This window comes from Bradysia coprophila (genome assembly GCF_014529535.1).
Source record: "Bradysia coprophila strain Holo2 chromosome X unlocalized genomic scaffold, BU_Bcop_v1 contig_173, whole genome shotgun sequence".
In the NCBI taxonomy this organism is placed as follows: Eukaryota; Metazoa; Arthropoda; class Insecta; order Diptera; family Sciaridae; genus Bradysia; species Bradysia coprophila.
The window spans coordinates 3917016-3935531 of record NW_023503302.1 but is presented as its reverse complement, the minus strand read 5'-3'; the positions used below and the strand labels follow the sequence as shown (position 1 = coordinate 3935531).

The 18516-nt window shown below is 33.7% G+C and overlaps 1 protein-coding gene across 5 annotated transcripts in view; it reads right to left on the bottom strand.

The window, feature by feature from the left end:
* Positions 1 to 1011: 1011 nt before the first annotated feature.
* Positions 1012 to 18516, bottom strand: part of LOC119068250 (thyroid transcription factor 1) — a 39826-nt gene continuing 22321 nt past the window's right edge. For all 5 annotated transcript variants that reach the window (XM_037171786.1, XM_037171784.1, XM_037171783.1 and 2 more), the window contains exons 5-7: positions 17742 to 17837; positions 6066 to 6152; positions 1012 to 3876 (exon numbers count right to left, since the gene is read on the bottom strand). In XM_037171786.1, coding sequence (XP_037027681.1) covers positions 3502 to 3876; positions 6066 to 6152; positions 17742 to 17837 — 558 coding nt within the window. In that variant the 3' untranslated portion in view covers positions 1012 to 3501. The remainder of the gene's footprint in view (positions 3877 to 6065; positions 6153 to 17741; positions 17838 to 18516) is intronic.

The following is an 18516-nucleotide window of genomic DNA, read 5'->3' as shown; positions in this document are numbered from 1 at the left end:
ACTCTATTTGGCAGTTGTCACTCGAAGCACTTTTGCTTGAAGTGCATTGGTGGAATAAATTTTTGAATAATTTTTGAATTTCCATAAGCAACTCACGGTCAGGTTTTTGCTATCACAACTCTCGATCAAAAACCTTATATTGGGATTATACTCCGGGAAACAATTAGTAATATCCTAACATGAATTGAACATAAGAATGAATCAGACAAAATGAATGCAACAATCACTTACTTACCAAACCATTCATTGTGGTAAGCTGAAAAAGTATGACGATAAATTATGATTCCGAAACTGTATTGCCATAAAATCGATTATCCCCGAAATGAAGGTTACAGATGTACATAAAATTTAACTGCAAGCATAACAATCCAGACCCCACTTTTCTCAGTTTTATTTCTATTCGCAACTGATAATGACCGAAACATACATTCTATAATTTATATTTCGCTTGTTTCAAGATACCTGGCATCGTCTATATTTTAAGACAATGTGCATTTGGGACGAGACTTGATCAGCGACCTTAAAATCTATATATCGGACATTATCAGCCTGATTAAAATTCGATGAGATTGTCATTTGATGAACTCTCTGTTTTTTTTTTCTTCTAATTTTGTCCTATTCGCTTTATCAATAGAATAATTTTTTTTTACAATAGGTACGAGTATTTTCGCTAATTACAATGACACAGATAAAAGACCAATTGATTTTTTAAAAGTTTTTTTTTCATTTGTTTACCTTTTTGAAAATAAAAATTTTAGAAATTTTTTTACTTATTTTTTAAGATCAATTTTTTGTATGCAATTGATTGAATTCAATTTGTTTTTTTTTCTTGTTTATTTTAAATTATTCTTAGCGCTAAAGTACTTTTCATTAATGTAATTAAATTTTTATTTACTAATTAATCATACGCAATTTTTAATTATATAGAATTTTTTTATACTTTTTTTGTGTTTTAATCAAGTTTAATTTACCCTGCTTTATTATTCGCTGTTTTTATTTTCAATTTTTTTTATTCTTCATTATTTTACACTTCAATTCACTGAATTATGAGTTGGCTTTTTCCAAAAAAATATGTGTTACTTCTACTAACCTTACTTATCTTATCAAAGAAAAATTATTTTCATTTCTCTTTTACTTTCAACCTTCATTGGAAATGCTTTCAATATTGTATTGGACGTTTATCATTTGAAACGCGATGTTTCGAGCAATATAACCTTACAATCGACCTGCATTCCAAAACAAAATTAAAATAACACAAGAAGATAGCTGTATTCCCGCCACAACAAATTTTTATAGCCTCGAAGCTAGTTCTTTGCAGTCAAATCAACGAGCTAAATTTATCACCACCGATAAACGCTTACGGGAGTTGAGCTATTACTAGCTTGAATTTCTATGTCTTAGTAAATAATTTTCACCCTATGAAATTTCTATTTGATACATTCCAGGGATTATTTTGAAAGTTCGATTTCTGAAAATTCTGAATAATTCTGATAAATCCGAAAATCTTCCGAAAACATATCGTGGACAACATCACTAGGTGGTGTATCTCTGCGATATATCAGAAACTTTGAGCCCGACATAAATTTCAGTAAAATTAGCATTTTTTATCGTATTCTCTAGAGGCTTTTCAGTTTTTCGACGGTGATAATGACCGCAATGAATCATATTTTCAATTTTCAACATTTCAACCAATGAAAATGAATTGTTAATTATTTTCTGACGTGTGAATAAAAATAAAACAAAAAAAAAAGTTTCCGAACCATATGTCGAGCTAAAATTCATACCTTTTAGGGAGATATCAATCGGTTATAAATATAATAACAAAAGACATTTGAAAAATGTGATTTTTTCAGTTTTTCGACAATATCTTCCGAACCATACTGTCGATTTAATTGATTTAATGTCGAAGAAAAAAGTTTATCAAAATCGGTTCTGTAATTACTGAGATATCGATACGCCCATTAGTGATGTTGCCCACGATGTGTTTTCGAAATATTTTCAGGATTTATCAGAATTATTCGTAGTTTTCAGAGGTAAAATTCCCAAAAAATACGCCCCGTGACGGTGACATTCTAGTAATAGAATAATAATATTTTTACATTCGTGTCGCAGTCGCTGTTATTAATGTGATTGAAATTATCGGTTCTTATCAATTCTCTCGTTTTGTTTATAAAAATATATTGTTCGAAACACCACCTTTTAAATAGCAATGATAATGTGTAAGCTAGTAATATTCTAACGACGCTAAACTGGACTTTAATGAAATTGATGGAAGTTCTTTCATTAACAAAATGCTTAGCAATTTCTCCCTTAGGTCGACTGTATTAGGATTTTAGTTTTAGCGTGGCGTATGACCCTAAAGAGTGAAACAAATCCATATTGTGCATCAGAAATTAAATCGGCTAATCATCTGTTCGAGACAATCAACGACAATAATAATCGGAGTGTTCTGTAATGTAGTCTTAAACAACGAGATGTATGTATGTAAACCACTGAAGTTGAAGATTTAATCTCAAATATGAAATTAAACGAGAGAGGTAATCCGGCTTAATCTTGGTAGTCTCTCACAACGGTAAGTACAGAAATAATTCCAACATATATGAGAGATAATCGTAAAACAGATGAAGGATAAAATGGAGACATTCAGACTTGAAGAAATGAAGAGATCGAGAAAAAACCGTAGCTTATCGTTTTGGGGGGAAGAATGGTCAAAATTTGTTCTGTTATTTGCAACTACTACACTACTGCAGATAAGACTATTTCCTTTCAGCCGTTATCTTTCGGCTATGTCAAGAACAGTTAGATTTGAGAACTGATTTTTTGACGAACTTCTCAGTCTCCATTGAGTTTACTGTTCGGGTTATAGAAAGCTTTTTTGTTTTTTGTTTTTTTGTTTTCTATTGGTTGTTCTACGGTTATCAAGTTTTTTAAACATTTCTGGCACATTTTTTGTCAGAGATCCAATTAAATAATTTCCGGACATTCTTGTTAAACTAGAAGGGTAGGGAAATTTGCAAGGAATATTAATCTCCGTTGTTTTGTACCGTTTGCCTTATGCGAAATAGCGTTCAATGAATTAGATAAGTGGCTCGTACTATCGCGTGAACGTGCGCGTTTCTAATGTGTTGAATGAGAGTTACAATCTATTGGTCTGGCCGCTTGATTTTCTTTGTAGCAACATTCTTAAACTAACTGCGTGTGTAGTGACGCTACATTGATATCATTGTGAGATCCACTTCGGAGAAAATATCGCATTTTATGGGTAAAGTTTTCAACGTTTTGAGTTTTTCTGTGGTCCGGTTATTCTTTAATTGAATCCACTTATTCGATGCAGTGGAAACTAAATTTAAATTTTGTAAAAGCGACCGGTAAAAATGAAATCTTACAAGCAAAAAAATCTGTAGTGAAGTGTAAAAGGAAAACAGCTTGTCGATAAAAGCATCAAAATTTGAAAGAAATTTTTAATTTTTCTCAATTTCTTCTTTTTTTGTCGAAATAAAATTACCAAGCGCATGCTCTTCCTTGTAACGGTATATAACTACCGCACTGTTGCTGATGACTATTGCTCATAAAGTTGTTTTGATTCCGATAAGCCATTGCCAGGCTATTCGACATTAATGGCGTATTGCACGGCTGTTGTAACATCTGTGCATGTTGACCACCATTATAGCTGGATAGCAAGGCTGATGATGTGTCCGGCGAATGATTATTTCCTGAATCGCCGGTCACAACGGTGTTGCCATTTGGAACGCTTGTGTTACCCGAAACTTGTTGCTGTTGCTGTTGTTGTTGTGGATTTGTGTTCGAGCTGCCTGAGCATGGTTTACCGTCTTTCACTAATACTGGTACAGCAACACGTCGTGGTGAACTGGCTGACTATAACAAAGGACAAGGTCTTAGTAAAATGCGTAAAAGAGTACAAAAGTTTCGTGTGTGATGTGATCTTTGAGAAAATTATCAAATGATTAGTAGTCCATCCACTGTATGGTACTTGGTTTGGAAAAGTTACAAATTGGAAAATCCGGCTGAATATTATTGAAATTTCGAAAGTTTTGATGTTGAAGTGGACAAGTTTAGTTTGTAGTGGTTGGAATTGAAGTAGAACTGAAGTTGTGTACAATGTGCTACATTCTTCATGCAGTGTGTACTCAAATGATCACATATTTATTCCTAGAATTGCTTAATTTACAAGGAAACTTTGTATCGGTTTTTTGGTATCATCAATAACTTACGCAACGAGGAAAAAAATTATTAGACTCGCACGATACGAAGTAAATCGTGAGAGTCTTTATGTTTTGCCCACCATCGTGTAAGTAAGTGAAATAATCGAAAACGGCCTATATCGTAGTGGGCAATTATTATCAGTATGATATTATAAGACGATTGAGCCATGTCCGTCCGTCCGTCCGTCCGTCCGTCCGTCTGTCCGTCCGTCCGTCTGTCCGTCCGTCCGTCCGTCCGTCCGTCCGTCCGACCGTCCGTCCGTCCGTCCGTCCGTCCGTCTGTCTGTCCGTGTGTCGTAACTTTAGAAAAATATGAAAGGACGGTTGAAGCGACACGCTCAAACTATCCAAACTTTTGATCCCGATCTTTTTGACTCTGCCCATCTACAATTATCACTTGAGTCTGGTATATTGATGAAGGGTGAGCCTTTTCGATCAGACCTCAAAAATTTATAGGTCACAGCGTCTCGCGCAACGACACACATCACTCCATTAAGATTTTTACTCACTCTGCCCAACTACCATTCTCACGTATGTCTGATATGTGATAGAGGGTGAGCCTTTTCGATGAGAACTCAAATATTTAAGATGCTTCAACAAAGATGTTCACCGAACGAGCGCTGCGCATAGACTAGTGCTGCTGTAAATTTTTGTAATATTATGTAATAAATTCAATTACGCAATATATGGAAATATTGCGAAATCACATAATGGTGTGATAGTTGACATTCAATAGTTGACTATCAAATGTCGAACAATCTAGTAGCTAGCGGATCATACATTTTAATCAGTCAATATATGACGCTCGTCCAGTTAACATCTCCGCCAAAAAATTCTCCCTCAACTATCAACTATTGATAGTTGTCTATCAATATTGGATAGGTAGAATGTTTAACGGTGATGTCAACTGGACAAGAGTCACGAATTGACTGATTAAAATGTATGATCCGCTCGTCCAGTTAACATCTCCACTAAAACATTCTTCCTCAACTATTGATAGTCAACTATCAATAGTTGATAGTTGAAAGAGAATGTTTTAGCGGAGATGTTAACTAGGCGAGCGTCAAGACTTGACTGATTAAAATGTATGATCCGCTTGCGCCTACGTTGTTCGACATTTGACTATCAATATTTAACTATTAATAGTAAGTACTCTTCATATTATGTGATTTCACAATTGTACCATTTTCGAAATTTAATTTATGTAATAAGGACTACTGTGATTGTAATAGCAGTTACACTCAACTATACTAAATGTGTGGAAATATTGCGAAAATTGTAGTTTCGGAACGTGCGAGTCTATTGCTAACGCGCCTGCCGCGTCAATCTCCTCTTGTTTTAAAACGTGTGTTGTGTGGGGGGGACTCGTAGCGAAAGGCGAACGGCATATAATCGAGTTGCCTTTAGACTTTTTCGCAAAGCTAAACAAATGAGCATATTATGTTTACGTAAAGGCGGTAACGACTCATGTCTCGTGCTGACGGGCTAATGAAATTGTAACAGTCGTACACAGCTAATGTGATTTGTTGAAGATGTCTTAAATTTTAGGTAGCTGAACACCAATTTAATATACAAGAAACGCAAAGGGACATGTAATGTGCGTAAGGTAATGACTCCTGCTACACCATAAACATTTAAAATTGGAAAAATCCGGTATTCCCCCATACGATCCTATACGAAAAACTGAAAAAATGTTCCAACGGATGTGGAAGTGGACCTATGGACCAGCACTCGGCGAATTTGGTACCATTCGATCGGTAATGACTCCTGCTACACGATAAATCAAACGGTTCACCGGTAATATCAACGACAACCGAAAAGTAAAATATAAAATCGACATACCTGATTGTGTTGATTCTGTTCAGCCATGGCTTTCTCTTTCGCCTGTCGCTTGCATTTGTACCTATGATTTTGAAACCATATTTTCACCTGTAATCAAACAACGAAAAAATTGATCAGAATTTGAAACTTATAAATGAACATCAGAGGGTGGAAAATCTGAAAATTATGGAGAAGGAAAAAATGTCTTTCCTTTCAAATCTATAGAGACCATTTTATTGTCGCCTCTTAATGCATCTATAACGTCATTCCTAAGACAGAAAATAAAAGAAAAGTCTTATGCATTTACGTTGTTTATTTCATCTCTCAACTCATACACTACTCATAATCACACCAAATGACATATAACATAACACAATCTCCATTCGGCACAACATATGGTAGAGAGCTTTAAATTGTCAAAGGCTTTGATGTTTAGCGTGAAACAGCTTCAAGTGGTCTATACTGTGTGTGTGTGTATGCATATATATATTTCACAAAAGCGTAAAGTGGGCTTTTCAGACCTCCTCCAGATGCACTCATCATCCCATCGACGAAATAGAGAAAATTCATCTTCACAATACCGCAAGAGGAATATGAGCAAAAATGGGTATAGCATTTAGGACACACGGAACGGGGGAGGGGTGGCGGCGACACACACACACATACAAAGCCAAGGGTAAGAATGCGGGTAACACTATGAATGTGTGTTGTCAACTTTATGCTTTTAAGTTTGTTGGATTTTTTTCCCTTTTTTTTCTATATAAGTTTTCCTTTAACTTTTATTTTCTCTGGCATGGTATTTGTGAGCCTACAATGTGGCGGCAAGATAACACATTTCAGAGGCTACATAAAATGGGCTAAATTTGCTATCAAAAAGAATTGCATATTCCTCTCAACTATAATGCACTTTTAAAATTTATATATGACTAATGAAAACATATTAGTGTATCTGGTGGTGGTGGCGGCGATGGATGGTGATGATGTTGTTGATGAGTGACATATATGATGACGATATGCGTTCACTTCACTATTATTGTGTTTATTAAACAAAAAAGTTGTCGTTTTTTTATATAAAACTTTTTTTTTATACAAAACCACCAAGGTTTTCCTTTTTGAAATTTTAAAGTGAGTTGTATATAATTTTACGTTTATAGTGTGTCACTTATGCATGTGTGTGGTGGCTTTTTCTACATTATAAAAGACATAATAAAAATGTTTGTCCAACTATAATTAAGACAACTTATGTTATATCTATCCAAGTGTAGAATAGTGGAAATGAACAACTTCTTTTATGGTTTGATGAGATTCGTTTTTCATATTAAGAATTGTATATGCTAAATGTGTCGTTTTATGTTTGTGTTCTGAAAACACACTAGGCGGCTCAAGTGTTTTACAAATTTCTTTATTTTTTTTGTGTGTGTGTTGAAAAAGGTGTTAGAACTTTGAGTGGCAATTATGAGTGGATACGTAAGATAGTTTTGATAAGGGGACAATATATATACGATATTCCTTTATGTAATATTTTCTTTATTGAAGCATTAGTAAGTCACTGATCCATGGCGCCATACACCATTGCAGTGTATTTTCTGTTACGTCATAGTTTTAAGTTTTCTGTCAGAATGGTAATACATTCACTTTCACGTGAAATTCAAGTATGTGTCTAAGCTCAAATAAACGATTGCAGTGGTATGGGAAATAAGCGGTACAAATTTTTATGACTTTCATATCCCAAATTGACGTTATTTTAGTGTTTCATTCTTAATTTACTCTGGAGGACACACAGCTCTTAAGTCGTTGAAAACTTCTCTCGTACAGGTCCTCTCCTACAGGTAAAACAAAACGGAAACATTCGTATACTTTATCACTTTATCGTTTATCCTATGTGCAGATCTGGTGACCAACTTTTGTGAAAAGAATTCAATATACTGACAACTCAGGGTTGGATTGCGCTCGTCGTACACTTGTAAATTTCGATATTCAGAACCAAAATTTCTTATGACTCTCAAAGACAAAGTGGTTCCTTGCAGCTCCACTAACATTTTTTCCTAAGATGTCGACATCTAAGAATTCCTCGGTGACCCCATACCAGACACGTCAAATTTGAACATTCGTTATTCAATTGAAATCCTTCCAAGCACAAATTCTTAAGAAATAAATATCGGACACACACACAGGCACATTTCATCTGTCTAATCATGTTTTAGTAGGCATCTGTTATCGATAACGACACAAAAAGAAATAATGAACCTTGAATAATGTAACCTTTTATATAGTAACTATTAATTACAACTAACGAAGAGAAAGATTTAGTTTCACAATTAACACTTAATCAAAAGAAGTAGCAGATTTAAAAGCGACACGCTTTTTGTTTGAAAATTTGTTTGACGATAATATTATGTTAGATTTTGCTAACATCCTGATGCTAATCGGCATCCAAAAATTACATTGGATGGGCATCCATACCCAGACATGTTTAAAAATGACATAGACGTATAATTGCACAAGACATCCGATATTGAAAAGCGTGTATCTAAATACGTGAATACAAATCGTAGACAAACTGTACAGACCGCGTAATGTTGCAAACAGTGTACACTGTATACACATACATTACGGCAAAACGTTCTTCAATGAAAAAAACAGTTTTGTTTACTTTAATTAATAACTACAACAAACAAATACGTTCAATAACGAAAAATATTATGGACATCTTAATGACTTTGCATTGTAATAATAAAGCGGTTGACTAAAAACTGTATTGTTGCGAGATTGAAAATTGTAATTGTTCGGAATGGGATTTCATTCATTTCAATCTTCTATTCTTCAGGTTTTTTTTTCTACAATCACAAAACGTTCGTTTCGACTGAAAGGTAGCCCGAACAAATGTTTAAAAATTAATATTTATTTAATTGTGATTCCACCTTGAACGTATACTTTATACACACATATCGCAGAGTATTATAATGTGAGAAAAATATTAATAAAATTAATGATTCATTGTCGGGTAATTAATGATAATGTTTCACACCTAATCGAAAATCATTTGTTGGTTTTACTGCTTTGGAAATTGTTAGATTTGTTGTACATTTTGTTGTGTTAATACGACGATGAAGATTATGGAGGAAAAAAACCAGCAGCATAATATCTAATGGCGCTTCTTCATTTTTTATTGTTGACTCATCGAAAACGGCAGATGAAGATTTATCTATGAGTCTAATCTTATGTAGAATGTTAATAATGTTTCGTTCCTTTCGTAATCTTCATTTCGCTCTCTGTCTTGAATCAGTGACACAGTTTTTAAATACCGATAAATACCCTAAAATACCTCAATTCGACAGCAACGTTGCGACAACTTTACCGTCGACTATAGCAGAGACCGGTCAAAGGTGAATTTAAGCTTTATATGGGGTTTTGTCCACACAGAGGAACGAATTCAAGGATTAACGTCCATCAATTTTTAAGGATTTTCTATTGAGTTTTGAGGATTCTCGGAGGCCTTTACTCGATTTTGATGAATTCCTAGATTTCAAGTCAAAGGTTTTTTTGGGACAAAAGATTTACTAGTTATCCCCCCTACTCTTCAAAAAAATCCTCCAAATTCATTGAAATTTCTCAAAAATTCACCATCAAGAAAACTTATCGGTACAGTACTTTAGTGATCACTTTTCTTATTGTCTGAGGTTGTTTCTTATTTTAGAATTAAGTATCAATTCAAATACTCCCTTCTTCAACTAGAAAATCTCACTCAAACTTACGATTTTCCACCGCTCTTAAGCAAACTCAATTGAACTTCAGATATGCTTAACGCTTATTTTTGGACGGTAACTTGTAGTTCGTACCGCTTTCAGTTTAACAATTTGTTGTTTGCCCATAAGTTAAGAAAACTTCCCTTTTGTTTCACGCGGTCAAATGTGAGGATTTCTAGCTACTGTCCCTAAAACCTAGTTGTTTTCTTGAAAAGATTGGGTTGTCTATTGTACCTTCTTACTCTCTTCTATGATGATTATACGAAAAATCAGACAATTTTCTTTTCAATACCGCTTCGTATCGCAAACATTATTACTGGATATACTCACAAAAGTCCGTAATTAGACCCGTACGAAGTACTGGGGTCTTATAGGTTTACGCATACGTTTGTAACACGTCGAATTGGACTCCCTGAGTAAGGGGAAACCTATTGTGGTTGTCCAGAGATGCCAAATCAGCAAGAAAAAAAATGTCCGTCTGTCCGTCTGTCCGTCTGTCCGTCCGTCCGTCTGTCCGTCCGTCCGTCTGTCCGTCCGTCCGTCTGTCTGTCTGCACGATAACTTGAGTAAAACGCATCCGATTTTGAAAATTCTTTTTTCCCCGTTTGGTAATGTCAAAAGACAGGCTAAGTTCGAAGATGAGTGATTTTGGATCGACCCCTCCTGAGCTGGGGCCCAATAAGTGCTTTACGGTTTTTCGAAGATATCTCCGGACATTTAAACGCTATACTCGTAAATGATGCATCGAATGAAAGATATTTACAATACCGATCGACAAAAAAAAAGTTTATGGAAATCGGATGACCGACTTGTGAGTTAGACCCCTTGGTGTGAAACAGGCACAGGGCGGCAAGCAGTTTTTGCTTGTAGGTCGGCCAAATTTGAACATATTTCGTTCGTTTTAGCTTTATTAGATAGGTATTGACCGTACCAATCAGGGTAAAAAAAAGTTTATGAAATTATGTTCTCCGGAGCGTGAGCTAGGTCTCTTGGAGTGAGCTCTTATCTGGCTACTCGGCCGTACAGTGAACGTGGAGTATTTTGTCAATATCTCGAGTAATTTTTGACCGAATTTCATGATTTTTTTTTGTTTGAAAGGTATTAACGAATGTAAAGCGTCGGTACTATTTTCGGTTTCCTAACAAAATGGCTGCCAGCGGCCATATTGGATTTTATTAAAAGTGATATAAAGTGGGAAAAATGATGCTTAGAGAGTTTCTGTTAACATGGAAATAATGTGTTAAGTGTGAGGGGTTTCAGGGATTCCATATATGGACATCTATATATACCTATATACAGCTATATTGAGCTATATACAGGCATACAGAGCTATATAATAGCATATTCCTCTGTGAAATGTTTATTTACAGTGAAATATAGGTAAATATAGCGGTATATAGCTGTTTAAATAGGAATTTATGAAATTTGACTTCGTACGGGGCTGTCTATATTGCCTCCGGCAATTTAATTGTATATGATAACAAGGCAAAGAGTGGATAATGTAAGTGATTTAAAAGGAAGAATAGTTTTTCAGCAGAGAAGAAAATGAAGTAAGAGAAATGAAGAGTTTCACATTAAAGGCTTTTGATACGAATAGGTGTTTCGTACGGGTCGGCGTTAGCTATGTTTTTTTATTAATAAAGGGATTCAGCACAACAATAATAGATCATTTAATGATGTCGTTCCCAAAGGTGTGATAAGATTATAATCTGTTTGTTCAAGCGCTCAAATCTCTTTTTATTTTTGAACAAACGTTTCAACATTTTCATCTTAAGCTAGGAATACTCTTTTTTGTCTACTGACTGTAAAATCAGCAGTCGTTCAGTTGCACACCCCTTTATTGTTTGTACAGGAGATTTGATTTTAACGCAAAAAAAAACGTTTCCAGTCGATGTTATTATTGTTGGCAAATGAAATATTTATTTAATGGGAATATATTATGACACGATGGGTTATTGTGGTAAACAGTTGCTAGTCTCGTGTTTCAATTATAATTCCGTCTATCCGTGAAAAATATTGACAATGATCGGATGTATAGAAACGGATTTGAAAGTGAAATATGGAATCATCAAATTGTGAACATATTGCTTCTACTATATGGTCTTGCTGGTATTCTCGACTACTGGTTGGAGTCAAAATCTGTAGGAAACGTTGGAGTCTATTTTTTTCTTGATAGATCAGAGGTCTGGAAGAGGACGTGCACTTGCTCTGGGAGAGTTTGAAACCCAATTTAAGAATGTATTTATATCAGACCTACAGTTAGCGTTAGACACTTTTCTAAATAATGTTTGATCCTTCTACATCTTGTCCGTTCTTTTTTAACTCCTTCTGAATTTGTTTATAATTTTGTTTAATGAATTGAATAACGCAATCAAAATTCGTTAATACATTTTTATGTCAAAATAACTCCTTTCCTATCCTTATATAAAATACCATCGCATATGTTTCGAATAAAGTATCACCCGCTATGTTTTCACAAAAACATAATAACTTCATCCGCCCAGCGCTCAGCCCAACACAAAAGACCGAGTTTTTTTCGGTTGTTGTGTGTGATTCAATGAAATAAAATTAAATTTGTTTAAGAAAATGATTGGTGGTATTTTCGACGAAAGTTTTTTTTTTATTCTTTTTTACTTTCCTGTTATTATCATTCACAATTATATTATACTACACGCATTCACAAACTGTTTTGGGGGTTGAATCGGATATAATTCAAAGATAAGGAAGGGTGTAATATGCCATTGATGATGTGCTACCGTGAATTCACAAAATACACATATATATATTATATACACACAGAAGATGATCTTGTTGGGTAAATGATGCGTAAACCCATAGTTAAAGAATTACCCCGGGGGCAATTGTTGTTATAGTCACAACAATAGGCGAGATGATCGACATATACAATCTATATACACTGTGTGTTGTATACATATAACCGAACAAGCAACCCCTAAGTTTCTCTACCACTGAATAGGCATACAATACAATTTTCAAAGTGCCTGTCAGCAGGGTGTTTGAATTAGAACTGTGAAAGAAAATAATGTAAATTGCTATATAAATGTTATTGCAAGAAAATTGTGGTAAAGTGAACCATAAATTAATAAAAAAAAATTATTTTTGATTGTTACTTATTTTCAAATTAAATGCTATGTGGGTTTCTATTTTCATCAAAATATTTATTCTGAAAAAAAAACTTTTCTTCCACATGACTGAATTGGATATTTTACAAAAATATTTTTTTTTCTGATTTTTTAATTCTTTACAAATCCCATAATTTTTTTGATTGAGATTTTATGCGAGATATGTTTTTTTTTGTCTTTTTTTTCTGATAGAAGATTTGTTTGAATGATAAATAGCATAATAATAAGTAATGTTGTGAGAAAAATGCTGATTTACAAACGAAATTTGAAAGTAATTTAGGGAACAATATTTTGAACAGGTCCGTCGGTCTTGATCTAAAATCAATTGCGATGGTGTAATGTAAGTATCGAGTAGTCTGCAATTGTTTTGTAGATGTTATCAGTCTTTTATGAATACGTTTGTCCATGCTATTCTTTACACCACCAACTGTGAACTCTTCTTGAATCTATTACTTATCAATGGTTATAATGATTGAAGTGTCCCTTTATATGTGAAACCATTTGCTTAGTAATTTACTGTTTTGCCGTGAATTAAATCCCAATTTAATTCACATTTTTGAGTAAGAGATGTTCGATTCAAGATTTACAAGACTGAGGGTGTAACTATGCCGAAAACGGTTCTGATTTCGTTGATTCAATGTGAGTTCAGAAATGTTCCGACATTGTTCTACCAGGAATATTGCGAGTTTCATTTTTGGGTCAACTTATAATGTTCAAGTTTTACGTCAACCTATAATTATAAGTGAAAATTGCAATTTCCCAAGGAAGAACTCCTTGAAGGAAAAATTGTGGTAATATAATGCCGATTAAACCACGAGCAATTTTGCGTTGATGGGATCTGATAAACAATGAAAAACACAGCATAATTGTCGATACTATCAACGCAAATTTGTTCTTGTTTTTTGGCCTAATTTATCCTCAGCTTTTCATAGTTATTTGACTTTGAATGATTCAGATTCTTGTGATTTGTAATGATTTGAAGACCGTACATTTTAGTTTTCATCGAGATACAGTAAAAAAAAACCCTTTTTGTCTATGCCCAATCATATACAATTGATTATAAAAAATAACGAGAGCCTGCCAAGTTATTGAAAATCAAGAGACTCTCAGACACAGATTTACATTCAGTCAAATTTTTGTAAATTGGTGGATTATTGATGAGATTGGTAAGTGTGATGTAGATTTGTTTTGATCTCTACATTTCTGTGCCTATAACAGAAAAAGAAGAAGAATTTATACGAAGAACAATTGTCCTCGAATGTGTTTTTCTTGTCTAAAATTAATCGCGATGGACGATAGCTACACTCTTTGTCTTTGTTGATTTTCCGGATAACTCAATGACTTTCATAATTCTGGTTCGTCGACTCAGTTTCATATCCGATAAGTTTCAGTGGTAGACTGTGGTAAGTGTTGAACTGTGTGTATATGTCGATAGCATAGTGTGACGATGGTATCGAAAGGTCATTTCATTCCGAGTACGATAGTCGCTTGATCAAGAATAAAATCATCGTAAAGTTAACCTTGCATTTTTATTAGTTAATTTTCTGATTCTAGATCATAGCAAATATTTTAGGCTTTGTATTGCTTCGGGCATTCACCGAAAATGCTAAAACAATTTAAATTGAAAATTTGAAAATAAGATTTTGTTGTAAGCAAAGCAAATTCGAACCACAGACTTCTTTCTATAGTCATCTGTTATCGTCAACGACGATAAAAAATAGCGATTAGCTCTGGTTTATTTACTTTTATTTACTTTTACCTATGTTAAACCAATCGAAGTAAAAATTTTTTGTACCAAATCCAGTACAAAAAATTAGTTTAAACAACAGACATAGCAGATTTATTGCTAATAATGTACACTTGCAGTTTGAATACAAAGAAGTCGAAAATGTAGTCAATTCAGAATATAAATTGTCAAATCTAGAACCTCTATCAAAAGTTTGAACAAATTTGGTCCACTCACCGCTAATCTTTCTCCGAAAGAATGATCGATAGTATAATATACTATATTGTTTGGCGACTACCTACAACGTTCACAGCTTTGGATTCTGTTACAATCCCTAAAACTCAACACAAATGTATCAAATGTAAAACATAAAAGCCTCAAATGCAAAATCGCTTTATTCCTTTTCAATTTAAAGCGAATTAAATGCATGGCGGTGATATCTAAAAAAAGATGAAAGCCATCATCATGCAACATAAAAAAAAAATTGTTTCAGATGGTTCAATGGCACGAACAGTTTTGGCTGTCTAAATGTGTTTAGTTATTCATGCTAGGACCCTCAACCAGATCAAAACATTGATAACAATTTACAGGTTATGTAAATATATTTCAAAATGCCATAGGTATGAAGTACCTACTCGTATAAGAGAGAGTGTATTTTTATTTATTCATATCCAGTACCTCTTAATACATGAACGCGAAATTAAAAGGTTCAAAAATCCGCATTTTATATAAAAAAATGTTTTTTTTTGGGTGTGTGTGATGTATATAGTATATAATGCTATGTGTGTTAATTCGGTGTGCATTTATAGGTATACACGAAAATTGTTCGAACGCTGAGACTGGCTGAATTTTATACCTCTTTTTTTAAACATTTATGACACACATAAAAAACTATATGGCGAGACCAGATGTTTAAGGGCTCTTGAAATAATGTTTAATAGCAAAACGCCAGTTGCAAAGATTTTCTGCTTTATTCCATTTTCACTTATGATGGTTGCGCTAATGTTGTGCATATGTGAAAATTATTAGTTAGTAGATGTATTTTTTTAAAAATATAAAACAAAATTTTTTGTAACAGACTGGATGGATATTTTGCAGTTTGTATTCATTTTACTTTTATAAATAGGCCTAGGGTATTAACACTGGAGTGTGTTATAAATATATAAAAGGATTTTTTTTTGTTCATTCGGTGAACGATTTAGAAATTATAATCTTGAAATAAAAAAAAACATCTCGATTAAATAAATGCTCCGCATTTTTCTGCGTCGAAACGTGGTGTATTTTACAACATATTCTCAACGCATTCATTTACTCTTTTTCATCCTCTTCTAAATGAAACGAATGGCAATTGAAGCGTGGAAAGGAAAAGACAAAAACTTCAGTAAAGATGTAATTCTTTTGATTACACTTGACAATGACAACAATTTTTTTTTCTCATTTCGTTCTTCTTCCATTGCTGTATGGTCCGTTGTCCGTCAATACACAACTATATAGAAAGATGAATCATTATACATGTTCAGTTCATGCGCTTTATAGTGGTGTACATAAAAGCAATTAAGTAACATCCGATCTAATAACTGATTTAAATGTGTAGTGGCTTGTTGAAATTGATGAAAAGCACTTAGGAGACACACGACTCTCGGAGTTAAAGATTTGATTATTTTTTTTTTTACTTTTCATTTCAGTTAAAGCTTTTGCAGTTTTGATGGTTTTATGGTCTCGGTTCAAGTATATAGTCACTTGCGGTAGCAGCAGTAGAGCACATTCAATTACCAAATTGTTCATTCATTTTTTTCGCTATTATTGACGTAGATAAAACCGAATATAGACTGACATAATTGCCAATATAGTGATTTTTCGAGTAGGTACCGGTTTTTCGTTTCTTTTTTTACGTCTACTGTGATTTTCTTGATTTTCCAATCACTCAAGAAAAACCGTAGGCGCGTAAAATGCATGGATACTGATCGGTTATAAAAATAATTCACCTCGTGCCGACCACATACACGTAATGTGACGATTTATTCGAGTGAATCTATTTTATGATGAGGTTTGTTCTGATTTTTTTTTAGCATACATTGCAGGACCTATTTTAGATCTTGTTTTTATGGTCTTTTCAGCTATTTTTGTTTTTGAGCTAAATCAATTACATTCGGATGGTATTTAACACCCAAAAATTATTTTCAGCACAGCTGAACATATTTTTTATAAGCGGGACAAGTACAAATGTGTAACGTAGCAGTATAGACTAACAACTAAAATGCATTTATATTCAGCTGAGCACGGCATCATTCTCATCTATCTTGTACATAGTATAGCTCAATAGACAATTACTATGTACAATATTACAATAGTACTGTTCAACTACCACGAAAAATGTACTGTTATGCTGTACAAATTCGGGACAAGTACATTTGTTAACATTTGTTGTTGTTTGCAGTACAATGTACATCTTAGCTGAACTTAGTGTGAGTATGTGAAATGTACATATATGCGGAACGTAATATTCAGCTGTCTTGTAAAATAGTTCTGCACAGTTAACATCCTCAAAATATTTTTTTCCGTGAAGAGAAACTAGAACTCAGTAACTCTATGGAATTTTCTGGAATACAATCATTAAATTGGGAACTGCTATTGTTTGGAATATAGTCTAGCTTTTGATACTAAATCCTTTACTTCATTAGATTGAACATACGTTAAATAAGCCATCACTAGCAAAAGTTCATTATTTTTCGTTATTGTTGATAGCATATGAAAAGCTGTATTTAAAAGCAGTCAAAAAAAACTGATATAGATCTTCATTTCTGAGTTATGAAATCACAGCATATTATCAAATTAACACAGATTTTGCAACAAATTAACTGCGATGAAACAAAATTTTTGATTAACAATAAATTACTGAGATTTCCTACATTTTACTAGTGATTTTCTGGAGTCGGTCAGCCCTCTCTCGGCAAAGAAATGCATACCATTTTTATTGGACAATCGTGATTCACGATTCGTGATAGCTGTTAATAGTTTTCGCGCGTCAATCTTCAGCTTTACTTAATTTACTAAATAAAAATCATGAAAATGATTGTCTTACCTGCGTAGGTGTGAGATGTATTAAACTTGCTAAATGTTCTCGTTCAGGCGCTGAAAGGTACTTCTGTTGTTTAAACCGTCTTTCCAGCTCATATACCTGAAATTGTAAGAGAAAAATAAGTTGATTACAGATCGATGAACGAAAAAGAAAAACATTACAACTACCGTCAATTCGATTCGATTCTCATCCATCTGATAGAGTGACATCAAATTATGAAGATGAATTTAATTTCTCACGTTGAACACATAATATTGAACAAAGATCTGTCTACCTATTCAAATTGAAACCCACTCGAAATGTGAGAATAAGTTTCTATTTTTTTTTATTCAGTTATATTACTTCAGACTATTTGTTTGTTTGCGTTATTCCACATTTTCCTTTCTATAATTTTTTTTTCTGCTGAGATGTCAATCGAAAATAACAGAACTCATAGTAATTTACCTTTCTAAATAGTGCTAGGGTAAGAACTATGGTGTGACGACGATAAAAATCGTTGAATAAGTGAACGTCGAATCTTAATTGTTATGTGAGCAGGTAAATTTAAGTTTTGCTAATTTTTTTTGCACAATTCTAGTATTTCAATACTCAAGCACTGCGCAAGGACCAAACAGAACATTGTTTGATGTTAGAAGTTTAGGTGCAGGAGATCATGGCCAGAAACAACAATCTTTTTAGAAATTATTCAGTTAAATTCTCATAAACCTACACGGATCACAAATTACGACACGAGTGAGGAATTTTTTTTCTCACCCGAAGAATTTTCAATGCTCTTGAA